The sequence below is a fragment of the Patiria miniata genome, unplaced genomic scaffold, assembly GCF_015706575.1.
Source record: "Patiria miniata isolate m_02_andy unplaced genomic scaffold, ASM1570657v1 HiC_scaffold_1, whole genome shotgun sequence".
Taxonomy (NCBI): Eukaryota; Metazoa; Echinodermata; class Asteroidea; order Valvatida; family Asterinidae; genus Patiria; species Patiria miniata.
The window spans coordinates 30,543,011-30,569,911 of record NW_024037047.1 but is presented as its reverse complement, the minus strand read 5'-3'; the positions used below and the strand labels follow the sequence as shown (position 1 = coordinate 30,569,911).

At 40.5% G+C, this 26,901-nt stretch overlaps 1 protein-coding gene across 1 annotated transcript in view; it reads left to right on the top strand.

The window, feature by feature from the left end:
* Nucleotides 1-25,628, top strand: part of LOC119728628 (transmembrane protein 132E-like) — a 65,196-nt gene extending 39,568 nt beyond the window's left edge. The window contains exons 3-10 of the mRNA XM_038200943.1: nucleotides 1,378-1,530; nucleotides 10,512-10,689; nucleotides 15,263-15,406; nucleotides 17,812-18,014; nucleotides 18,989-19,170; nucleotides 21,335-21,495; nucleotides 22,751-22,951; nucleotides 24,041-25,628. Of these exons, the coding sequence (XP_038056871.1) occupies nucleotides 1,378-1,530; nucleotides 10,512-10,689; nucleotides 15,263-15,406; nucleotides 17,812-18,014; nucleotides 18,989-19,170; nucleotides 21,335-21,495; nucleotides 22,751-22,951; nucleotides 24,041-25,510 (2,692 nt within the window). The 3' untranslated portion in view covers nucleotides 25,511-25,628. The remainder of the gene's footprint in view (nucleotides 1-1,377; nucleotides 1,531-10,511; nucleotides 10,690-15,262; nucleotides 15,407-17,811; nucleotides 18,015-18,988; nucleotides 19,171-21,334; nucleotides 21,496-22,750; nucleotides 22,952-24,040) is intronic.
* The last annotated feature ends 1,273 nt before the right edge of the window (nucleotides 25,629-26,901 follow it).

The following is a 26,901-nucleotide window of genomic DNA, read 5'->3' as shown; positions in this document are numbered from 1 at the left end:
TTTTTTCTTTTTGTCATGTACTGGACTCCATACCCCTTTTCTTGGATAAACCTGCAATATTCATGTATCATACACATGTACAACCGTACACTGTGTTGCCATTAGGTACATCATAGAGCAAGTACATGTTGCCACACAGGTACCGTAGTAATAATAATGAGTCATGCTGTACATCCAAAGCCCAGGTATTTATGACCTGTGGTTTATCACTTAATGACCTTACCATATCTTGTCTGAAAACCAGGGATCCATTTTACCTTGATCATGCCTTGATCAAGCCAAAAGCAACGCATTCGTGAGTACATGTACATCATGTACATGTACTTGTACATGCAGTTACAAAAACTCATGTCAGACAAAGAAAGAAAAAGTTGGGAAGGGGTTTGGGGCATCTTGAGAACTAGACATGAGCTGAAAGATTTCTGAGTCATGTTTTGCTGTGTTTGCATCAATAATTGGGGTATTCTGTATTAAAAATAACCGTATCCTGTATGAACTGTGTCAAAACAGTGTTGAATGCAAAAGTGCATACCGGTAGCTCCACAATTGTACATGTTTACATTGTATTGCCTGTTTAGAGTAATTTAAAGGCTTTCTTAGTACCCATTTTCTGTTGAAGATTTTACATTCCCTTACATTTCTGTTCTGCCTTCAGATTTTTGTTGCAGCCATGCTCCCCATTTTAACTTCAACACTACTTGCTTACGAACAAAATAAGATCTGATTCCACACATAACAAAAAACTTGGATGGATAGCGGATAATTCTATAAATTTGGGGTCCAAAAGTGTGACATTTTAGTGTTCCTGTTACACCCGACCTGAGTAATTTGCCATACATGTACCCAGTACAAGCAGCATTAAAATTGACTTCAAACTATTTTTTGGGGGGCAGGAATTTTGCTTTCAATACAAAATCTTATTTCAGACGTAACAGGAACACGAAAATGTCACACTTTTGGACCCCAAATTTATAGAATTACCCACATGCATCTGAGTTTTTTGTTACTGGTTCACGGTATACATGTATGGAATGAACTAAGCAAAGAATGGAAAGCAAAGAATAGGAACTTATGGAATGACCCATGTACATGTAGCATTAGAAATGTTACGAAATTGCCATCGCGTGAAAGGACACAATGCTCCAGTGTCAGATGTCCCTAGTGAATTTATCTCTATTGATACTTGATACAAATGTATCAAATTGGCTGTTTTTGAGACTCAGATCAAGTACACACTTTCAGAACTCAACAGTCGACTCAAAGTTGAAGACATTGAATATGTACCTGGGCAATATTTTGTAAGCATCGTTATCTAATTAAAAAGTCACTTGACTAACCAATCATGTTTGTTTCCAATCTTTCCTTGTTTCTCTTCAGGGCCAAAGCAAGGCGTGGCATTCGCGTGATTGACGTCCACCCAGCCAATCAGAATGCATGGGACATCTCATACCGGGTCAAGCAAAGGGGCGGTTCCACCATGGTGACTGTACTGAGGGGTGGAGCTACAGGTGCCCCGCCCACAGAACAGAGGTACTTAAAGGGACACCAATACAAACTTCTTTTTTAGAAATCTGATTTAACAATTGATCAGGACCCAGACTTCATGGAGTTGCCGAGCCATACATTTTGATAAGGAATTTAATTGATACGTGCTAAGCAAAAGTAAGCTGAGCACCATTTGCAAGTAATATACATCCCATGGTAATTTGGCTGGTAACCCGGTTTTGCTCAGCAAACATTTCTGTGCTTACATGTATTCGAATTACTTGGCTACAGCTTGAATTACACACGCACCTACCGGTATGGCAGCGGCTGCAGCCACTTTGGACCTTTTAGAAATTGGCCCCAGAATACCAGTAGATGTCATGAAGCTGCATACAGGAAGTATTTGTTTAGCAAAACCAGGTTGTCGGCAAAATTGTCATGTGATGTACCGGTACATACTGCTTGTGAATGGTCCCCAGGAGATTTCTGCTCACCACATTAATTTATGAAGCAATATTTTCTGCTAAGCAATATTTTCTGCTAAGCAGCTGCATGAATTAAGGCCCGAATCTTATACATGTACTTTCTATTACATGTACATGCATTTACTATTTAGGTTGATGGAGAGCCAATAGCACATGAAATTTTACATGAAGCGCTTTTTGTGAGCAGTTGGCAAAATGTCTATTGATTTGATTCCAGAAGCCCCAGCCGTACCGGTACATACATGTACATGTACGCACGTTCAAAATTTCAAGTGATTTTCAGTAACTTTAACTTCAAAAAATTCCTTCCCTCCAAAGTAGGCCTACATTACTCAAGAAACTGATGGCGTACGCAACTCTCAGATTTAAAGATACTTGAGACTCTTAAGAAAAAAATAAGACGGTCAATTGTGGCAAGCTGAGGATTCTGTGACATTTGAGTCCCATCGTGCCTATCTCCTCGACTCGATGAAATCGTGATCCGAAAAGTTGACTCTAATCCTCCGAACCTCCGCTTTTGACCTGCTCACTATAGCAAGACGGGACCATAATCCCCTGGATGTGCATTCAGAGTCCAGAGCAAGTCACCCCACTTTAGGGAGATATACGAGTGCTCGCTCACTGATGTAATCAACTCGATTCCCTCTTCGTCAAGAAACGAGGGGGGAGAGAACATTGAACTTGGTTTCTTACATTTTGATGTTTTGGAAAATAAGTGGCCGGGAAAAAATCCTTACTACATGTACAATGTATGTGGTGGGTTCTTGAAGAGTGCCCCCACTTGGAACCGGCAATTTAATTAAACCCTCTGCAATGACTTACCGGTATTAATCCTAACTCCATATGCACTTTTGCTAGGATGCAACCTCAATCCTGCAAAATTCTCCAACTGCCTCCATGTAACAATTACATACAGCCTCAATCCTGCAAAATTCGCCGTTATTTCTTGAATATGGTCGTTGGAGGGGTGACCACTGCCTCAATCCTGCAAAATCCTCCAGCAGTCACTGTCAATATGTTGAGGCAGAGCCAGTGACATCCTGGAGCAGTGCGCAGGATTTCAAGTATAATATAGGCCTAAACTTATTAGTTCAGTCGGAAAAGGGGGGTATCGTGCACCCTCGGAAATCAATTTCTAATCAACGTTTCTAGGTCAGAAAAAATGCGTAGAAAACGATTTGCTATGTTAAAAAATTCAAAAAATGTCCCACGTATTGTTTTTATGCAAATTAGTGCCGCCATTACCGAAAAATCTATTTTTAATTATATCTCAGCCAATATTGCAGATAACTGAACGAACTAGGTGTCTAAACCCATGTTTTCAAGGTCAGAGATCACAATAAAACTATTCTGGAAGTGACCACATGTGTCTGTGGCATAGGAATATGCAATTAGTGCCGCAAATACCGGAACGTTATGTTTTTGGCATATCTCGGCCAATATAGCACATAACTACACCAGTAAGGTGTCTAAACCCATGTTTTGAGGGTCAAGTATCATTAGACGACCATTCACGAAGTAACTATGTGTGTCTTTGGCATGAAAATATGTAAATTATAAAGTGTCGGTTTATCCGCTTTTTGATTTTTAGCCAATATCTCGGCCAATATTGCACTTAACTACACAAGTAAGGTGTCTAAACCCATGTTTTGAGGGTCAGGTATCATTAGAAAACCATTCACGAAGTAACTATGTGTGTCTTTGGCAAGTAAATATGTAAATTCTAAAGTGTTGATTTATCAGAAATTTGATTTTTAGCCAATATCTCGGCCAATATTGCAGCTAATGTTAACATAAGGGTTTTTGATAAGCAATAATGATCAACGTTTATTTTAAGCCATCATATTCAAAATAAACTGTAATATTGGCTGAAATTGAATATAATTTGGCTGAAAATCACTTTTTTGATAAACCGGCAATTTAGAATTTACATATTTTCATGCCAAAGACACACATAGTTACTTCGTGAATGGTCTTCCAATGATACCTGACCCTCAAAACATGGGTTTAGACACCTTACTTGTGTAGTTAAGTGCAATATTGGCCGAGATATTGGCTAAAAATCAAAGAGCGGATAAACCGACACTTTACTATTTACATATTTTCATGCCAAAGACACACATAGTTACTTCGTGAATGGTCTTCTAATGATACTTGACCCTCAAAACATGGGTTTAGACACCTTACTGGTGTAGTTATGTGCTATATTGGCCGAGATATGCCAAAAACATGATTTTCCTGTAATAGCGGCACTAATTTGCATATTCCTATGCCACAGACACATGTGGTCACTTCCAGAATAGTTTTATTGTGATCTCTGACCTTGAAAACATGGGTTTAGACACCTAGTTCGTTCAGTTATCTGCAATATTGGCTGAGATATAATTAAAAATAGATTTTTCGGTAATGGCGGCACTAATTTGCATAAAAACAATACGTGGGACATTTTTTGAATTTTTTAACATAGCAAATCGTTTTCTACGCATTTTTTCTGACCTAGAAACGTTGATTAGAAATTGATTTCCGAGGGTGCACGATACCCCCCTTTTCCGACTAAACTATATGCACGGCTGAGTATAAACAACACAAGGTCCGGCCCAAGATCTTGACACACGGCATCCTCCAAAATCGGCAACACACATTTGCCATGTGGCCTCAATCCTGCAAAATCCTCCATATTGAATATAGGATTTGGGAAGGTTACATGTATGGTACCAACCAGAGCATTTACACAATGGGAACTTTGTTCAGGCCGTAACACAAATGATTTGTCAAAGTGAATATCAACTCGGTAACTGCTAGCATGTCCCTCTCTAAAGCCACAAATTCAGTTGAAATATTAGCAAATCAGAATGTGATTACAGGGTACGTGTCTCAAAAAAGTGCAAGCAGATATCCTTTAATTTCTCAAAAACTACTTAACATGAGCATTTCATCTTGATGGAGCATATTAATTATACTCTTATGTATAATCAGTGAAAATGCCATGGAAATCCGTTCATGCAAACCAGAGATCTAACAGATTGTAAAAGGCTGTGGGTTTTCAACCATTCCAATGGGATTTACACAGTTAGTGATATCAGTGCATCGGATTGTCATGGGCCTTTTTTCACTCTGATGTACATTAAATTAACTTCCCGGTAGGTGTAAATCCCATCCCATTGGAAGGGGTGAAAACCCTTTTATAATCTGTTAGATCTCAGGTTTTCATGAACGGATTTCTATGGCATTTGAACTGAATGTACACAAGACTATAATTAATATGCTCCATCAAGATGAAATACTCATGTGAACTAGTTTTTGAGAAATTAAAGGAAATATCTGCTTGTACAACTTTTTGGGAATACCATGTAGTTTACTTCAAAAATATCAAAAATGAAGTACATGTATTTTGTAATATGAAGCTAGAATAATAACATTTAGGTATCATCACATCTGTATTAAGTTCACACACTCACAAAATCGAAAGCCTGCGTCACATGTTTGTGGTGAACAGGCTTGAAAATCTCAAATAAATATACAAAAGCTTGTTACTAGGGGAAAATGTACAAGATTTAATACTTAGTTGTCCAGGTTTGTTTAAAACTGGAGTCAAAGTGGGTTGTATTTAAGACCCCACCGGGACGCTATAAATACTGCACTGTCTTTCTTTCTTTTTTTCAGTTCATTTGTACGCACTTGAACAAAATAAAAAGAGAATCTCTCTGGGTTTAGCGACGCCAGCAGTCCCCCAGAAGTATTAAGGGTGGGCTTAAGCGGAAAATGAGTTCAGCCAAACTTTTCATCCGGATGATGATATACTGTCTTATTTCTCAGACTGCATGTCGCTTTGGGGACAGCCCTTTGTAACAAGGGAACCAGTGGGAGACCGAGACTTGACTAGCGTTTCCCAGACCAAAATTATATCGGCAGGAAATGCACCAGGGGACAAGCAAGTAGGGGGCAAAAATTCAGACCAAAATTTTTGTTGGCGAAAAAAAAAGATTTATGCTTGATGTAATCAACTCACTAGTTGAACTTGAAGTGGGGCAAGTTCTTCGAATTTTTTTTTTTTTTTTTTTTTGTTGGCCGTAAGGTATGAAAATTAATTTCACACCCGAGAGTTGGTCGCTCAGAGCTGGACGAAGTTTCTGGGAATTTAGTCGACATTTATGAGGCAATGTGTTAGTCACAAATCATTCCCCGGGACGGATGTGTGAACAGTCGTAAAATTTGGAAATTGCTGAACAGAAAAGGTTCAACAGATGAAAGTTAAAACTAGAACAGCCTTTTTGGTTGTTTAACTTCTGAACTTCATTGTTCATTGAAGACAGAAATAAGTACAATGCTCAATGGTTCTGTTAGTACTTAGTTTTAATTCTAACAAACAAAACCCTGAAACTAACTCCTTCCGACTGTAATTTCACTCCAATTTCCCGGGACCCACCACCGTTATTTTCCAAAGTCCCAAACTTTCAAAGGGAGTCCTTTGCGCAACAAAGCATGCCGTATTGCAAGGCAATCCTTTCCAATTTGAACTGCCTGCTCTTTGCCTTGATCTTGGGGCTATAGGTTTTCATTAGCAATAGCTTCTCATTATACCTCTGCCGTAACATCCGATATTCCCGCGTTTACTGCTCCACATTTTTTTCCCCTGAACCCCTTTTCGGAAATTGAGCAGGAAAATAGAAAAATAACTCCAGTTGGGCAGCAATCAACCCGGAGTTAATGCAGTTCAGGAATAGTAAAGCCCCATGGGTACGTTGGGCAAATTCAAAATTGTTTTGTGCCAACTCACTACAGTTTGTTTTCCTGCATTAAATTTTGCTTGTTGTTTCCCGCATTGGAGTTGTTTGTCCCATCTTTTGATGCAATTCCATTTTTCAAATAAAAGAAAACATTTATTAAAGTTGCGTTCTCTGTGTTCTTCAACAAATTTTTTTTTCTTCTATTAATAACTTTACAATTTGTATGTTTTATTCCAATAAGAAAAACCTCTTTTTCCTTTTTGGACGCCTGCAAACGTCTGAAAAAAGAGTTTTGTTTAAATAACAGAAACTTATTAAAGTTGCATTCTCTGTGTTCTTCAACAAATTCTTTCCTTTTTTTCTATTAATAACATTTCAATTTGTATGTTTTTTTCCAATAAACCCTCTTTTTCCTTTTTTGACGTCTGCAAACTTCTGAAAAAGAGTTTTGTTTTGGGCACAAACAGATCCACTTTGCAAGCAGACTGGTTCCCGGTCCATACCGGTACATTATTGATACCGATTTTGGGGCAGGAACCAGCCCACCCTGCGAGAATGGGAATTAGTATCTGGCAGCCAATAATTTGAAATTGAAGGTACATGTAATAATTCAATAACTAAACATGGGACTTTTTTTTTGTGGTCGATGTCTCATTCAAAAGTGAATAACTTTTGTAATTGCTAGCAAAATACATGTAGCAATTTTGAAAAGGAATCTATTTTTCGGGATGAATAGCAAGGGGTGTTGCTCTTGTAATGCACAACAAAGGTGCTACTCATTATTATGAGTATGAAATTTATAAACCATTCTGTACGTACTGGCACATGTACATGTATGGATGTATGTGTATGTTGAGATGGTGAAGTTCTAGAATTTTTATGTGTACCTTTGAAAATTACTGATTCCCCAGGGGCAGATCCAAGAATTTGTGGGGGTTCAGGCCCGTCAGATTGATTTAAAATTTAGTTTGTGTGTCAGAGCAGGGGGGGGGGGGGGGTTTGCTCAGTAATTTACATACTACGGTATATCAGCTTTATACATGTAACAAAATGGAATGTGAACCCACAACCTCAGTGAAACTAGTGCAGATGTCTCAGCCACTTAACCACAAATGTCAAGAGCCTCTTATTCCAACAAGATTACAAATACATGTAACATTCTCAAAAACTCTTTTTGCATATTAAAGTCAACATTTTTCCATTTCATCAATGTCAGAATAAGTTCCATGAAAATAGGAACGTTCAAGTTTGCTTCGGAATTGCGTCTGAAATGATCAGTAAACGGAACAACAAACATTCAGTACACCTAAAAGTTGTCCTACCAAATTACCCGAACTAACAGCATTGAAGTCATTTTCTTAAATCACCCTGCACAAATCCCTGTACTCATGGTACTCAAGTTTTTTTTATCCGGTTGGATCAATGCCTCAGAGGGTCAGAAGACGGGAAAATGAAAACAGCCTGTGCAGGTCAAACGAGGTCAAGTGTGCTCATGGCAGTTAATTTGGTGCGATGAAAGAAATCGTCCTCCACTCTTGAGGGTATTTTTTCCCCTTTTTTCTACCAACACCAGATTGTGTTGGCTCCCCTCTGTAAAGCGAATGGCGCCTTTTCTGTATTCCCCTCGGTGAAAAACCTGCTAAATAGGAGTCTCTGATAAACAACGAATCGGAGGGGGGAAAATGGAGACTTGACTTTTTTGTTTGGAGGGGAATATGTGGGTTTTTCACGTACAGATTTTGAATAAGATTGTCTGTTGCGATAAGATCGTGAAAGATAGCGGCACGCACAATGACAACACATGCCTATGTCGTCGTGAGATTGTTATCGTGAACATTCCCAGAGGGAAGAAATGTCAACAAGGACTGCAAGCTTGCATGCTCACTTTATTTTCAACTTCTGGTTTTTGGGTTTACCAATTTTAATCCCCTTTTCTACCCATACTCAACTAGGATTCTGAGGATTTCTTTTGTTAAAGTGACGCCGTTTATTTGGGCAGGGCGTCAACACGCTAGGACTGTGATGAATTTGTCTTGACATGTAGCTCAAAAATGAGGTTTTTATATAGTTTGGTTGACCTTGTTTTTTTTTTGCTTGAAATATTTCAGATGATTATCAAGGGTACTTAATATTTTGCACAATAATTGAAACTAGGGCAACAGACAGGTGTGGCAATGGGAGAATATCAGATTAATAGCAACCAGTCCTTCACAGCTTTCCAAAGTCTTGTCAACTCAACGGTGCTTAATTTTTTTTGCAAATAAATCAGAAATAGGACAAATAAACATGTTCCAATTTTAACCCTAACCTACCTAAATCTTGCAAAATCCTCTTTGCAAAATGGAGGATTTTGCAGGATTGTCATGAGGCCACATGGCAAAAGTGTGTTTCTGATTTCTTAGGATGCACTGTGTCAAGGTCTTGGGCCGGACCTTGTGTTGTTTATGCTCAGCCGTGCATAAATTTAGGCCTATATTATACTTGACATCCTCCGCACTGCTCCAGGATGTCACTGGCTCTGCCTCAACATATTGACAGTGATTGCTGGAGGATTGTGCAGGATTGAGGCAGTGGTCAGCCCTCCAAGGACCACATTCAAGAAATAACAGAGGATTTTGCAGGATTGAGACTGTATGCTATTTTTACATTGAGGCAGTTGGAGGATTTTGCAGGATTGAGGCTACATCCTAGGAGGATTTTGCTGGATTGAGGTTACATCCTAACAAAAATACCTAGGGAGATAGGATCAAGGATGTGACGTTTACACGTTTAAACGAAACAAATCCTAAATCGGTTTACAACTTTTTCAAAACGTTTAAACCAAACCTACAGTTTTAAAAAAGGGACCTACTGGTACGTTTACGCAATCTTTCTTCCTTAAACATCCATAGTACAGATAATTAACAATATTTTCAAACCTACTAAATCAACAAAACTTAGAAGCAACGCAGTACTTGATTACATTTGGGGTATGTACTGGTAAGTCTTTGTAACTCTTTGTTGATTTATCATGTCAGTCATGCCAGTGTACAGACATACATGTACATGTAATGGGCAGGTGTATGTGAAATGGCTTAATGTTTAAACGGTATTCAAAACATTTGCTAAACGTTAACAAAAGTAAATGCAAAGTTAATTCGGTAATGGGGTGGCTGAGCAGAAGATCATGCTTGGCAAATTTTGTGTGGTTAGCAAAAAAAGAGCGGAGAACCTGTTACAACAATATCCATCACATGACACTTTGGCTCGTAACCGGTTTCTGCCAAGCAAGTAATCTATGTGCTTAGCATATTTCAGTGCTAAGCAGCTCTGTGAAATTGGCCACTAAGCATATGGATGCTCCACAAATGTGATGCGATCAAACTACTGAGTTGTTTGTCAGGAACTTTCATTTGGAGATTCAGGCCAAAATAGGGCCACGTCATCACATCACTTCATCACATCTCTTGGTGTTCTGACTTCCATAATTTTTGGACTAAAGATGGTACCAGCATGCAGTTTTTCACAGCCGTAATACTGAGATTGTGCTCTTTTCAAATCTGTTTAAAAAAAAAAATTGACCAGGGTCGACAAATGACTCATTTAGCTTGATCTCATCACAAATTGGCTATAGTCTGAACCTATGTTTTGCATTTTCACTACTGATCAAATTTCAGCGTACATGTACATGTGGTTATGCAAATTTCAATCCTCCAATTTTTCAGTGCTATTCAGGCCCTGCTAACGTTTTTTTTTCTTCATAAAATAATGTTTCAAAATATAATACGGTATTACCAATCAAATGGTTTTGTTGGTTTTCATTAATTCCCCACAGTGGAGCTTCAGTAGATGTTCAAGCATTCACCGTGGAGTTTGAGATTGAGAACACAACGTCGAGCTCTCGTCTGGTCAACTGGCGCATTGACTACGAGCAGGAGCAGCACACGACCACTGTCGTCACAACCATACCGGTGGCCTCCACTTCTGGGCAGTCCATTATTCCTGTTGTTTGGGTAAATTCTTGAAATGTTCATCTCCATTTTCTTGTTCATGTGTTGTTTTCCGGTGTTGTTCTAGACAGAGAATGTCAGGCAGGGGTACGTGTGTTCAAACTGCATTTCCAAAGTTGCACTGAACAAAATGTATTCCCTAATATTTGAAAATTAAAGTTTGATGTTCAAAACATTTTGGTGCGACTACCGGTTCGTCAGAAGATTGACTGTTGCGGTCGTTCACAACAACTGCAGGGTCGAGTGAATAGAACATGTGCATGATGTCTTTGGGTAACTTTTGGTTGGGTAAGTCCCAACGGGTAACCGACTCGACTCGACTTGAGTCAAGTCCCAAAGGGTAACTGACTCGACTCAACTCGAGTCCCTCATCAAAAGACAAGACTCAATTCGAGTCACAATTGTTGGCGACTCAACTCAACTGAAGTCTCATTGGGTAACTGACTCGACTTGACTCGAGTCACTGCGACTAAATGACTTGACTCAACTCGAGTCCCTCATCAAAAGACTTGACTCAACTTGTCTTATCCTAACACTCGAGTCCCAAAATATATTACGTTTGTGATGACTTGCCTTTGTTTACTTTGCGTTACTGTCAAGTTGTGGCCGCTTATCGCGTTCAAAATATACGCCATATCACGGAGTCCCACCTCGTTGTTTTATCACGTAGTTCACAAACTACTATCCTGGAAGCAGACTTTAAACGCATATCCCAATACTTGTGTGATTTCTTAAGCCCTTAATGGAACTCCTGCTTTAGAAAATTAATCAGATATATTTCTACATGAATATAACCAGAAATAGTTTCGCGTACACTTTGCAATTTGGTTTTGACATTGCCAGCGTATAAATTGTTCCAGACTCGAAGCCAAACAAGAGATAAAAACGAAGTTTCACTTCAGGTTAACTACGTAGATCTTTACTAGATCTTTCATGTTCCTTCTTCCTTCTGTAATTTATTTTTAAAAAAATTTTACACAGTGACTCAAATTGACTCGAGCATAAATTTGACGCGACTTGACTCGACCACACACTGTGACTCACCTCGACTTGACTTGATTTTCTTGACCTAATGATTCGACTCCACTCGAGTCACTTCCTTAAAATGACTCGACTCGACCCGAGTCACAAAATTCAGTGACTCGTTACAAGCCTGGAATGAAGAGAAATAAAATACATCCTGCAAACAGCACTTGTAGTTGGAAAATCCCAAGATTAAGTCGATTTAACATTGGGGATGGGCCGTCCTTATTTTTTTTATTTTTTTCGCTGACATGAAAGTACACGGGAGATGGTTTTGGACAAGCCACTGTCTCACCAATGCCTGTCGTCCCTGCCTGCACTGACTGGGAACCATACCAAATACTGACATTTCACAATACCCAGAATTCCTGCTTCAACGACTTGATAAGCTGTTTCAAGGCTGCGCCGGCACCGCAAATAGAATCCTGCCTCAAAACTGGAATCCTCCCTGGTGCCAGAATGTTATCAGTTGCAGGCCTGTGACGAACAAGTGTTGAAAAGACTGTCTGGCGATTTGTAATTCTCTTTGATATTTTTTTATTTTGGTATTACATGTACCTTACCAGGTGTTAGCTAATGACCGTCACCGTCTTAGACTCTGACACACCCTGATTAGGGCCCTGGTCAAAACGGACATTGTTGTCTCTGGCTACGACTGTTTGCTGCGATACACCAGTGGCAAAACCCATAGCCGTGCGTACATGTACAAATACCTGATACCTTATCTGCTACACTTGTCTTAGTTTCTAGGCTATTGAAACTTTCGGACACCTCTTATTTTTCGGCTACCATATCCCAACAAGTGTCTGTATCAGCCTAAAGTACTGGTGGCCAGATCTGAAATTTTTTTTTTTTTGCATTTGTAGTGGCCATTTGTACATAAGCATGGCCACTACAAAAGGCTACAGGTTTTCATCCTTCAACTGTTTTTTTCTTCAATTTCAACAAAACAGTTAAAGGTATTGAGCTTCTACAAAGGAGATTGAACCATTGTGTTTGTATAAAATTTGAGCCTCTGAAAAACAGCAACAACCTATTTTGTCTCATTTTGGTAAACGTTTTGATCAAGCCCTGGCTTTGCCTTTGCTGAAAGTTCCAGAGTTGCGATTCCATGCAACGAGCTAACCGCCTTCTCAGGATTGTGATCGCTATTCAAGTTTGAATTTCTTCGGCCACCAACAGATTCAGGCATTCAGCACTGCACCACAGGTGTTGAGCGTTAGTAAGCGCGACTCTCTGAAGAATTACATGTAACTTTCAAATGTCCGTCCTTCCAACCTCCCTTCCTTCGTCCCCCTTCCACCCCAAACCCGCCCTCAATTTGGAGCCTCTGTGTCTATCAGCCCCACCGCTAACACCTGTCTTTGATCCGCACGAACAGTCGTCACCAGAACTTGTCCCGACTGATTCATCTGGTTTGCTAAACCTACCTGGAGCGCCGCGGCGCCGCCATTAATTACCGTGTTGCCAGTGCGTCGTGCGGGGAAGCGTGACATTGCGCTTTTCCGGATCCAACAATGGGTTGCGGCACTGGGGCTCAGTGTCATGAGGCTGCCAGGCACAGAAGTTTGCTTTGCAGAGAAAACTATTTGTTTAGCAAAAACAGGTCATAGCAGTCAAAATGTCACAATGTTCCTTGTGACTGGTTTACAGATGATTTGTGCTTAGCATGAAAAATTTGCTAAGCTGTGTTTACAGATTAACTTTTTTCTGAAACTGTGGCAAGGATCTGCTCTATGTCTGGAAATACGTGTACTATGAAAGTTAAAAGATTTGTTTCATCTGTCAACTCATGATCTCAGAACAACTGCAGTTCAGTGTTACTCATTTGAAATGAAAGTAAATTTCACTGACGTCAGATACTTTAATAGGAAATTACTCAAAAAAATTGATGACTTCCGGTCTTGATGGTAACAGGCCAACATTAACTTTAGGGTGGTCAGCTTGCAGGCTACAATATTCGTCGAAATGTTTCACTTCTAATCTGGCCAGGGTTTGAAAGAAAGCCAGAATTTGTCAAAACCATTTTGTACTTTTTCAAAGTCTTAGGGGCCATTCAATACGATCGATGTGTTTAAATTTCAATTGGGGGGGGGGGGGGCAAATAACTTTGGTGGGTGGGTCAGGGGGAAAAAAGTTCGAAATTGAAAAACATTGATAATTTTGAATGGCCCCTCAATGGCACATTGGGTGAGGATTGCAAATGATTTGCATATCATTTGCTCTTGTCATTGAAAAAAAAGACTTGAACATTTTCTAGATTTTGTTGATTGTCAAAATTAATTACTGGTATATAAAGTCTGCGTCGACCAAAAACCTTTCTTTCTCAAATTTTGTGTATATTTCTTGGAAAGTCTCTACATGTACCTTGCTTTTTTTTTACAAGAAATTATCAAAGCGGATATATCACCAAACTTTAGGACACAACTTTGCTGTACATGTTTATTACATGTATTTACATTGAGCGTATGTGGTTTATCAGCAATACACATGTACAATGTAGCTGTGTAACATACCAGTATGTGGTGGAGAGTAAATTTGTATTACGTGCATGCACAAAAAAAAGACAACTTTAGGCCAAAAAAAAAATCTCCGGTTTCTGGTACGCGCGCGCGTACTACAGATTTGAAAAAGTTTTTTTTTCAATGAAAGATGATGTCTCAAAACCGCCAAACTCACTGGTTTGACTGGAATCCTGCTGCTGCACAATTTCAACGTGTTTTTAGATGGGGTTATGATCGAGAATAAGCTTTATGTGGCCTCTCTGGACTCCCATATATTGGCACTAAGTTTAGTCGGGCACCATTTGCAGTCATCAGCCGACATTTGAAGCAAAAAAGTCGGTTAAAAAAAAAAAAGCTGCTTCGCCGCACCACTTTTTGGACAAGCTCCATACCAGAAACCGGAGACTTTTTTTTTTGGCCTTAAGAATATCGATCAAAAAAGACACTATGAAATGTATTTGTTTTAATGTACTCTGTGTGTTTTAGTGTTGTGCATTTACGCGTAGTACATGTACGGGAACCGGGTACCCTATTGGAGTAAAACACGGGTACCCGAGTTCCCGTAAAAGAAACTTAACCCCAAAATTCACATCCTAGAAGTGTCTGAAGGGCTTTATAACTTTACAGTGTAAACTGCAACTTTCATGAACGTCATCTGTTGCATGTTATAATGCACATACATATAAACGTTAAATCTGTTTTGATTTTCCATGTCACCTGTTTTCATTTTGAAAATTCCACAAAAGGCATTCAAAACCTTTCTTTTTCATTGTCTGAGAAGTAACGAATTTGTAAAAGTTGGTTACGGGTACCCGATCCTGTAATCTGGAAGCAGTTCCTGATATCGGCGGTCGGGTACTGGGGTACCCGGTCCCAATGCACGCCCCTAGTGTGTTTCAAAATTCCCCAAGGATTTCCTCAGTTAACAAATGGAGCCTGTGAAATTCTGGCTGCGGGTAACGATCTTAAAATAGGCTTTATGCCATGTTAAATGGATCGTTTCTCAGTCTTTGGCATAATAGCCCGTTTCCTGTTTCGCTGTTGTACAGGCGGATGACGTCGTCAACACAGCCGTTCTGAACAGGCAGAGGGTGTCGCTACCCATGAGCGTTGTCACGGTGACACAATCGGGACAGGTGCAGAACATAACGGCCTCTGCGCAGTGCACCAGTCTGGATCCTGACGTTCTCAAGGTATTATATGTGGTTACAAAATACGGGTTTGGAGTGCTGCTGTCTTGCTAGGGCTCTGACCACCGTGGTTCAGAATCCTAGCATTTTCAAAAATCTTGATTCTGTCTACAGCTTCAGCTTAAAGAATAATTCATAAATACCTAAGATAGCCATTCCTATTGGTCGACAGCCGTCACGTGGCCGGTCTTAAATGGATGATAAAGACATGGCTAGCTGGTCTTAAACACTTTTCCAGCGTCACATGAAATTTGGACTCCCATGAAATCCAGTGCCTTTTAAGTGCGTTTCATTGGTTGAACGTTCACATTCCTCACGTATGCATGCGCAATACTACCAGTGAATCAGTATTTCATGGTCCGAAATTCACACTACACCAGCCCAGCTGCGTTTTGCGCGACATCGCACAGTACACACGACGTACACGCGACGTTACCTTGAAGGTAACAAGTTTTGGAGGGGCATTCCACATTATAGTCAGAGGGGTGTTTTTTTTTAAAACATGAATTAAAATTGTTGAACAAAATGGTTGGCAACGTCTAGTTTTTGACTTGTTGTGAGTTTTGGACCGAAAAGCTAAGGTTTTTTGACCGAAAAGGTATTTATGAATGGGAATAAATATGGGTTCAGTCTGTATAAATGCTCTGTTTAAGACTGTAGGGAGTCTGGATGGGTGATAATTACCCATCCAGACTCCAACCGGTCTTAAACAGAGTGTTATAATACCTCCCGAACACACATTTATTCCCTTATTAATTAGTTATACGTGTAATTCTAAAACCCTTTAAGTGAAATTTCTGGGGTATGTTCTTCTTAAATTGTTCTATGCATGTACCGAGTTTCACAATTTTTCGTCACTCGATGACCAAGGGAGGAGGGGGCCTGGTCAATTAAAAAAAAAAATTATCTTGTAGAGAGGTGGTGAAATCATAAATGCTGCCCTCTTGTGGCCAATACTGGTAATGCAGCTATTTTTTAGAAAGTAAATTCATTGTAGGAGAAAATTCACAGCTTAGATGTATATTCGGCAGTTTATTTTATTTTTTTAAGTGAAAGACCTTTAAATGGTCCATTTAAAGTTATTTTTTCATGCACATATTGTATCTAGCAAACCGAAACCATTCTCCGTCAACAGGTCATAAAACCCCTTTTCCAATTGTAGAGCAAGGCCACAAATTGTTAACAAAATGGCCATCTGTCCTTCAGCGTTAAATTAGCTTGCAACTGGGCCAGCATTTCTGAATTTTAATGGTGTAGCATACGGTGAAATAACTCCAGTTTTTTAATCACTTGAGTCGTAAAAAAAAAATTATCCAAAGAATTTTTCATGGGATGTTATTCCAAATTGGCAATTTCACAGTTAATGGTGTCGGAAGTTATCCAATTTGTTGGGGGGAGAGAACTGCTCTCTTTGTTTGATATTTGCTGGTCGGTAAAGCCTTGATGTATCAAAAGAGGCGAATTTCAAAAGTAATTATCTTAAAACTCCACGAAATGTTTATGATTCGAGTGGTGAAAACAAGCTAGTCCAATCTTTTCATGATGCTTACAAGTGTTGGTTTGACATAATTGTCTATTTTCTGGTCAACCCCCCCCCCCCCCAAAAAAAAAAACGGGGGGGGGGGATTAATTCAAAAATTTAACAACTTAAATTGATATTTGAATCATTTATTTTATTTATACAAGTTTTAATACTAGTTGTAGCAGGACTTGTTTTGAAAATGTTGTACAAAACGTGAACGTTATTTGAAGTTATAATGAACTGCAACTTTCACCCCAAAATCACATTGAAAAATCATACCTCTCTTTTCTTCATCCTTTCCCAGAATCTCAACACATTTATCTGCTGAAAAGATATGAAAACATCCATTATCTGCTTTCAATGGAAATGCCGTTAAACATTTTAGTTTCTTATATTCCAGAAGTTTGTAAATTCCACTGGATATTTCCTTGTGGTCTTTATTAACCCTAACGGAACTCAACCCATCAAACCCCAGCGGCATCTTTTGTTGGAATCTGTCTGGATGGGTACAGTACCCCTAAACTGACAGTCTTTTACATTGGGTTGGGCACACCTCCAGAAACAAAGACAGAAATACTTGTGTGCAGTTTCCCATATGGTGTTGGAATTTGCAAGGATGTGTATGGTTCCTAGTAAATCATGCAAGGGAGTTAAGGTTAAAGGCACTATCAGACTGTTGATTTTTTTTTACCAAACATTAAGGAGTGTTCCTTTGTGGTAAATTGTTTTTCTTACCTCATGTGGAATTTTTTGCCAGAATCAAATTATTTTGGTAAAAAAATCATGACAGCTGAAATTTTCCTGAAGTTTTAATTACCTCAATAACTTGAGCAAGGCATTTAAAAAAAATTTTGTGAGAATGGAGGCTGAACTTTTTTAACCACAGGTCAAGCAAGACTGCAGTGCAATCTACGTGGACGGGACCGAAACGAGCGGCGCCCTCGGGAAGAAGATTCGCGTGTCGTTCGCTGGGCGGGAGGTGTACAGGGCATTCAATGTCTGGTACCCTGAGTTCCCACTGGAGGTGGTGCTGTCTGATCCCAAACTTAGCCTGATCAGAGGCTGGAAGATCCCGACTACTAATGATCGGTGAGTTGACAGAATTTCAGAACTATATATTCAGTTACTAAATGAGCATCGACTTATTATGTAAATTTTAATATTGGAATAAGCCAACTCAAATATGCTTTTGAATTATGATTTTCTTTTGCTCTTGGAAGGCACTGAGCAGAGAGTGCTAAGGCCCCCCCCCAAAAGTCTCTGGTTTCTGGTATGCGCGCGCGTCGCCGTAGCCATGTGTGTTGGCAAAATGAATTTTTTTTTTTTTTTCAATGTAAGATGATTTCTCAAAACTGCCAAACTCACTGGTTTGACTGGAATCCTGCTGGTGCTCAATTTTAATGTGTTTTTAGATGGGATTACGATCGAGTATAAGCTTTATGTGGCCTCTCTGGACTCCCATATATTTTGCACTAAATTTAGTCTGGCACCATTTGCAGTCATGAGCCGACATTTGAAGAAGAAAAAAAAGTAAAAAAAAAAAAAAATGGGGCAAGCTCCATACCAGAAACCGGAGACTTTTTTTTTTGGCCTAAGTTCATTTGTGAAGAGCAATAGGTTTTTACCTGTTTGTAATAGTGCGAGGAACGGTAGCACAATCTGCATAGACTAATCCAGCAATCACAATAACTCTAATGGCGCTGTGCTCACTAGCATACAGTCCACCTGACCATGTGATTTAAACAAACTTATTGGTTGAATTAACAATGAGCACGGGCATACCACCTGTGCATGAACATGGTGCAACCGCAGTAATGGCTTCAAATGTGCATACATACATGCTTGAACAGCGCCCCCTAGAGCCAGAGGGAATCTACCCCCTCCCACCCCCATACCCCACCCCTCTCCCCCTTTTTTTAATTTCTCAAACTGTTGGCCCACCCCAATCAGACAAAAACTATTTTTGCTATACATGTATAATTTAACAACAAAATAACAATTTGTATACAACTTTCTTGCTTCAATTTTATAAGTTCGTTTTGGGTTATGATAATGAATATCAGGTCCAGACGGGATACTCAGCAAACCTTGGACTTGGGTGCGGAGACGCTAGGCCTCCTAGGGCCAGGCAACCTGCAGCCTGACACTGGGAGAGACAACACGGCCAAGGGGAAATGTAAACTGAGATATCAACAATCCAAGGTGGATGTGTATACCAGGTTCTACGCTCCGCAAGCTAATACTGGTGAGGAGTCTAGTCCCTTAGGTCATTATAAGTTATCCCATGAGCATGAGTGGAACCCAAAACAATGTAGTGCATCTGGATTCCATATGCCACAAGGCTAAATGGAACAGAGACACGCTACATTTTCTGTGTTCCAAGTGCAAGTGGAAAAATGAAGTTATCTTTAAAGATATAGTCCATCATTTGTAATTTGTGCATTTTGTTCGTTTGAAGCAACAAAAGTGTTCAAAATCTAATGAAGAATACTGAACAACCAACCTGATGAAGATTCAGCTCAGCTTCAGCTGTATATTCCGAGAAAAACAGCATTCTAGGATCTCAATTTCAAATCAAAAGTTGCTGAATCATGTTTTGAATTGTTTTGAATTGCAACTATACGTGATGTCGCGCACTGATCCGACTAATTATAGCAACCGCGCGTGCGTGTGCGTCGTGCCAATGCTTGCGCGCGCTGCGCCGAATAACAAAACGAACTACTAATTTAAATTTTCCTACGGTGGTTCTTAAGAATCACCGTTGGAAATGCCTTCTTTTGTTGATTACTTCAAAATGACAGCTTGCCAGAAAGATTAATTTCACAGGGAGTTTAGTCCCCTTACTATCTTTCAACCAAGTATGTTTTTCAACAATAATTACGCCAGTTACTTTTTCGGATGGCTGCAAATGATGGACTATAGCTTTAAAGGGAATATACATCATTTGCTTTTGCTGTAATTTTCAGAAATGGATGGAATTGGGGGGTTGGAAATATATAGCAAATATAGTTACACTGACTTTTTTGAGGTTTTGGGTTCAAAAATGCTATAAAAACCAAGAAAAACAATCATTTTCCTGTAGTCTGGTTCCCTGACTCCATATAAGAAGAAACAGAGCAGTTTACATACATTGGGGAATTGTAAGGTCAGGGAACCAGTCTAGCTGGCTCGTACCCGTTCATAGGTTTGTAATCGATTGCAAACAAGTGCGATGGTCAATTGGGGCCAGTATTTGGGGAAAAAAAACAGTTTTTTCCAACGCTGATCGGCCGATCAGCGTTGGAAATTGATACAAAAATACCACTTTTCTTGAAAATGACAGTATACCAGGTGCCATGATTTTACAGGATGCTTTACACTGTCATTCACTAACAGTCCAGCAAGGTATTTCAAAATGATTTGGTAGTTTTATTTTTTGATGTTTGCAAATGTTGTATTTTCCCTTTAAGTGGTCTTGACACACAGTAAAGATGGAACAAGCACATTGTAGGAACTTTTTTTGAGCAGTTACATGTATGCTTCATGTATTACGTTTGCCTGTAGCAGGAATACCACGCATATCTTACAATACGTGGAGTGAGAGATGGATTGTGCAATATACATGTAGGATAATATCACATTGCTGTTGCCATGGATCGACCAATCAGGATTACAATTTTGTGGTGAATTTGATAAATAAAACACTTTGTGAAAATGAGGGTGCTTGTTTAGAAGGAGTCACGTCAGAGATACTCTCAATCCAATATCCTCCAAAATTAAGTGCACGAAACTCTTTCAAAAGGAGGTAAGGCCAAAAAAAAAAGTCTCCGGTTTCTGGTATGCGCGCGCGTCGCCGTAGCCATGCGCGTCGGCGAAATGAAAAAGTTTTTTTTTCAATAAAAGATGATGTCTCAAAACCGCCAAACTCACTGGTTTGACTGGAATCCTGCTGCTGCACAATTTTAACGTGTTTTTAGATGGGGTTATGATCGAGAATAAGCTTTATGTGGCCTCTCTAGACTCCCATATATTTGCACTAAGTTTAGTCGGCATGGTCGGGCACCATTTGCAGTCATCAGCCGACATTTGAAGCAAAAAAAACACGGTAAAAAAAAAAAAAAAGCCGCGTCACCGCACCACTTTTTGGGCAAGCTCCATACCAGAAACCGGAGACTTTTTTTTTTTGGCCTAAAGTAAAGTTAAGATAAATGTTCTTAAACAGTGGGTAAATGGTTACTGAAACTTCTGTTATCGGCATCCCTTAATATTTACCAATTAACAGGCGAGTTGCAAGCAGCATATGAAGAAGCATCCCTCACCCTCCCTCCCTCACAAAAAAACCTTCATTTTGAGGAATCAATTGGACAATTGCAAATAGTCATTCCCCCTAAATTTGAAATGTTCTGTGATGTCCTTTGATAATTTGACAGTTCCCCGCGTGACTGGGCACAGACAGTATCTGTACGGAGACGACATACGCCACCAAGTGACCCATCACACCAGACACCAGCTACTCACTGTGGATCCAACCATTGCCCATGTGGAAGGCACAAGGGTCACCGGTCTGGCAGAGGGCATGACCCAAATCCAGGTGAGATTGGCAATGAAAATTTAATAAAAAATAGACATGGGGTACACCAACACCACAGAAATTGTCTATTTCAGGCGTTAACCCTATCCCACCTCAATCCTCCAAAATCCTCCTGGCGGTTTTGGGGGATTTTGGAGGATTGAGGATGAATGGTGTTTGAGAAACATGAGGATTTTGGAGGATTGAGGATGAACGGTGTTTAAAGAGGAGGAGGATTTCTGTGATGGTCTTGTGTTGGTCTTGGGATCATTTTGTGATGGTCGTGCGATGGACTCAACTATAACACTGTCAATTTCATAGAGCTTTTCGATAATTGGTAATTACGCATACTTCCAAAAATTGTTTAAATTCTCACAACTCTCCAAAGTGTTTGATAGCTTATTTCATCATCTTTACTTTTCTGTTCTTTTTTTGGGCGTTAACCGATGACTTTTGGGAGAAAATTCCATCCAAAAATGATCACCCCTAAAAGCAGCCCTGATCCCCATCACCATTTTGAAAATGGATGCCTACACTCCATTCCAAAATGGAGCCTTCTTAGGGCCTAATTTCATCCAAATTTCACAGAAATACGAGCTCGCAGTCCTCTGCACGGCTTCCACCCTTCTTTTTTACAAATCCTCAAGTTCATGTCCCTCAAAATGCTCTAAAAGCTGAAAATTTGAGGGCATACAAATCGTGATTTGGCCCGCGTAGGAAATTCTGGGCCTACAGATCTGCACCCTTTATGGTGCTTATGTATACCGCCCTCTGTAGCCCACTTCATGAAAGTCCACATTTGGTTAATGCCTATATCTCTTTTGCCCTTCGGAAGTTCATTTTATTAAACAGTAATGAGACTTGTCAAGGGTTGAGTGGAGGCGTGCCCTGCTAGGGCGTCCGGGAAAGTTTTTGAAATGTACGATGCTTTCTCCTGCATTGTAAGGCAATTTGAGAATACATTTACGGTAGGAACTTTAGCATTCCATTTATTATTTTTTGGCTCCATTTGAGTATTATAGTATTAGTCAGCGGCTGACAACGAGGGGGGGGGGGGCCCAAACTAGATCTGCCACTGCCAAGTAAAATAATGGTAGCTGGGTTCTACCTTCCCCAATCCTACAGAAACCCCTAAAATATCCTAGTGGATCTGAGTAGGTTTAAAAAGGTTAATCGTTGTAAACTTTTCTTTTAGCATGTTTATCACTTTCTCATTACAAGTCTCCCTTGCAAAACTTGGTCAAAAATTCATTTTCTTTTCTGTTTCCTTACATAGGTTGTTGGTCAAGATGGGCAAGAAGTTCTTGGCGAAGCCACGATCTCAGTGTCAGACAACAAAGTGGAAGTGATTGAACTCCATGTTGGTCTAGTCTCCGGACTCACCATGCAGTCGGTGGCTCTGGGTCCAGAGAATGGAGGCAGAGACAGGAGCCTGACTAGGGTCACCTCACACAAGGCTCTGTTTGCTGAGTTCCAGGTTAGTGAACTTTTTGGCCTTATCTTGAGACAGATTTTAATCCTCAAAGCTGATTGGTCAATCCATAGCAACAGCAGTGTTCTAACCTATGAAGCATGGTTCATATTGTACAGTGTGAATCATGCTCTCTTGTTGTTCACACTTTCTTTTTGTTGTTTTCTTCTTCTTCTTTTTTCTCCACTATTTCGTTGGACTCGGTCAAAATTGTGTGATTTCAGTTTTGAACATGTACCGGTATGCTCCATTGGAGAATATATGAGGAACATCATCATAGGGAGAAAAAGGCAAGAAATGTAACCCAAGATTGAATTGAATTGGATGGAATTGGTTTATTAACCCTAACTCCCTAGCGTCTTGTACTAGGAACTGGACCAATTCCATCAAAATCCATCAATCTCTGTGCGTCTAATACAAAACTGTATATGACATAATGGAATCCACCACTGACACACTGGTTGACATTCATGGACTTGCAACACATGGCTTTTATCACAATAGCAGTACAGGAAGCTAGGCAAAATCAATGGGACACCCCTAGCACTGCTTTAGGCCATTAGGCCCAAGTCCATCATACTCCATCAATATTTAGTCACACCAGGCCTTCTGGACCAAGTCCCCAAAAATCCACCAAAATGGGGGGATGGATTTTGATGGAGTTGGGGTGGTTTGGGTTAATGGTCCCTCACAGCCACAGGCCGAATTGCGGACACATGTACAATAAAAAATATATGTAAATCAATGCATAACTACAAGTGTAAAACAGTTCAATCTCATTATAAAAAATACTTTAAGAATAAAGAAATAATATCACAAAAACAAGCATCCAGAAATATAAATTGAATAATTAACTAAAAGCATTGAATTTATTTAGCAGTTACTGTGCTTAACAGGAATGTGTAATTGTCCTTATCCGAGCCTGTGTGATCTTACCCATAAGTGGGCTTTGAGCTACCAGGCTAACCTGGAAAAAAGACCGCAAGACAATGATGTGACTGTTACTTTTCTGTTACTGAAATCCTATTCTTCCCAAATCTGTGACTCTGCTTTAATTGCTTATGTCACTGTTTTTTAAATGTCTTTGCATCATAGGAAGCTGTCATGGATGCTAGACTAGAGTTTGACGACGGTACAGAAGTGGCTTTACAAGACATTGACACCAAGCATTTTGAGGCCGTCATCACCACCTTGAACCCAGAGATGGTGGCTGAGAGCCCAGGGTCGACACCCCACCACCCGACGGTGATTGCCATCAAAGAGGGCTCCACCACCCTCATGCTGGAAGTCGCGCTGCCGCTGGAATGCCAGCGACGCAAACGCAACAGCGCTGTCGCATTTGACGTCATCCCCGTCAACGTGTCGTTCTCCAACCAGCCCAAGCAGTGGTGGCCGAACGGCATGGATGAGGATGTTCTTGGAAGTGCAGATAACGCAGGAGGACGGATCAAGCTTACACCGGAAGCGGGTCTCGTGGATTACGGCGTCATCCGCGGGGATTACGATCCCAATGATAAGAGACCAAAGCACGGGGGAGGCGGGGGCGGAGGAACAAAATCAGAAGGCGGGATTATATCCATCCCCATCGACATTCCGTTTCCTTACGACCCCATCGACGATACTGATCAAGAAGCTGATACCATTGTGGATGCCTCGGATGATGAAAACAGCGATTATCCATACACGGAGGAATCTCTAAGTCCCTTGGAGATTGGCATGTACGTCGTCTTGGGCATCTTCTGTATTGCCATCTTAGCCTTCATGATCAACTGCGTTCTTTTCATGGCGCGCTACCGCCGTTCCAAGAAGGTCCCGGATCCCCTAGGAGGCACCTATCCGCAAAACTGGGTCATGTTTGGGACGGAGTTTGACGGGAGGACATTACCAGTTTCACACCGTAACGAGGAGAGCATCCCTATGAGGGATTTCCGTGATGACAGTAACCACGGCGATGGCGGCAGCCGGGGGGAGCACACTTGCACCGAGAGCGAGGTGAGCATTGAGCGGCACAGCGTGGAAGATGACGAACGTCATGGAGGATGCCCTGAGGAGGGATCGCGAGACGGGAACAGAATGGCTGCCAGCGAGGATAGCGAGTCCCAATGCCACCACGCCTCCTGCACTGACCTTGACGAACGCGGCTGTTGCGTCATAGCCGAAGGCACAGAGACCGACCCGTTCATTCCATGCCAGTGTCAGTGCCAGTGTCACGAGGAAAACAGTGACAGCATCAACAATGACAGCACAGCTGAAGAGCAGGACAACGAATCAGAGTGTGCCGACAACGAACGGACACCTTTAAACCGCCCAGACCGGTCCCCGGTTCAAAACGATACGCCGTCAGCTGGGGCCTGTTGTGACCTCCCAAGTGGGGGGAGGGACACGGACGCACACAGCGACACACAGGGTGACACACCCAGTGACACTCACTCAGACTCGGAGCTGAGGATAACGATAAATCCGGGGGAGGAGACCGAATCTGTCAACAGCAGCTTGAAATCACAGGAAGATGGGGAGCTAGACCAAGCGTCAGATTACCTTAATAATCAGCCTAGTACCTGCTGATAGACAAGAGATTAGTTTATTTAAAAAAAAAAAACAGCCAATCTCTGTGTTCAATATGTGAACACTTCACCAGTTGGGGCCAATTTCACGGCGCTGCTTAAGCACAAAAAAGTCTGGCTTATATAATAAGCAGGTTATCAGCCAAAACTCCATGTGATTTTCATGCTAAGCAAACAACAGCTGAAAACTAATCACGAGCTGTATACATGTACATCACACGGAGTTTTGGCTGGTAACCTGCTTTTATAAGCCAGACTTTTTTCTAAGCAAAGAGCAGCGCCGTGAAATTGGCCCCAGGTTTGTGTTAAAACCTATTGGCACTTTTGGCAAATCACAAATTCCAACTCGTTTCAATTATTCAGTGCAGCTTCTTTGCAGTGTAAATCAGTTTAATGACCTGTTTTCAAATATTCAGTCAGTCCGATAACAAAATCAGATTTTCAGGTTTTTAGTTTCAATTTCTGCCAGGATTATCCAAGATCTTGCATCAGTTTTTTTATTTGACTACATGGGGCATCTCATTGTTAAACTGTGGCTAATTAGGGGAAAAGGGCGTTTTAGTCCTGCCTGATTTGATAGCTGTTGTGGTTAAGCCTCAGGCACTTATTACCTTTTTATAACAGATGGGAAGCCACTCCCTAGTCCTTAGCTGTGGCCCGAGCCATAGCCAGAGGGGTTAGCCGTGTTCAAACGAACGTCACTGTTTTGCGAACGGTGTATGGCACTATGGTGTGTGGTACGCCATGTTCTAAAAATCTGGTATGCACATTTGTGATGCGATCAAGCTAAATGAGTCGTTTGTCGGGATTTTTCATTTGGAGATACAGGCCAAAATAGGGCCAATTCATCACATCACTTTATCACATCTCTTGGTGTTCCCACTTCCATACTTTTTGAACTAAAGATGGTATCAGCATGCGGTTTTTACAGCAGTAGTGCTGAGATTGTGCTCTTTTCAAATCTGTAATATTTTTTTTTGTTTAACCAGGGTTGACAAACGACTCATGTAGATTGATCGTATCACATTTTCTGTATTGTAGCATTTGACCTTTCAAAAAAGTTACCACATATACAGGATGGTGCAAACGGAAGGAAACCCTTTTTTGACAGCAATTTTCACCTATTTGTTGAGCATATTTCAAGAATTCAATTTAATGGTATTAAAATATTGATCTTTAAACATAAGTGACGAAAAAAATGATTGCAAATGCATATTTTGTCTCTGAGATATGGTAGTTTAAAAATGTCATGTGCCAAACCTGTTTGTCCACGGACGGCTTTATTCCATCCGCTTGACTGAGCTCCAGAGCTTGATTTGAAGACAAAAACACTACACTAGACTTTATACACTGTCACATGGACAACAGTGATTTTGGTGACTTCAAATTAGC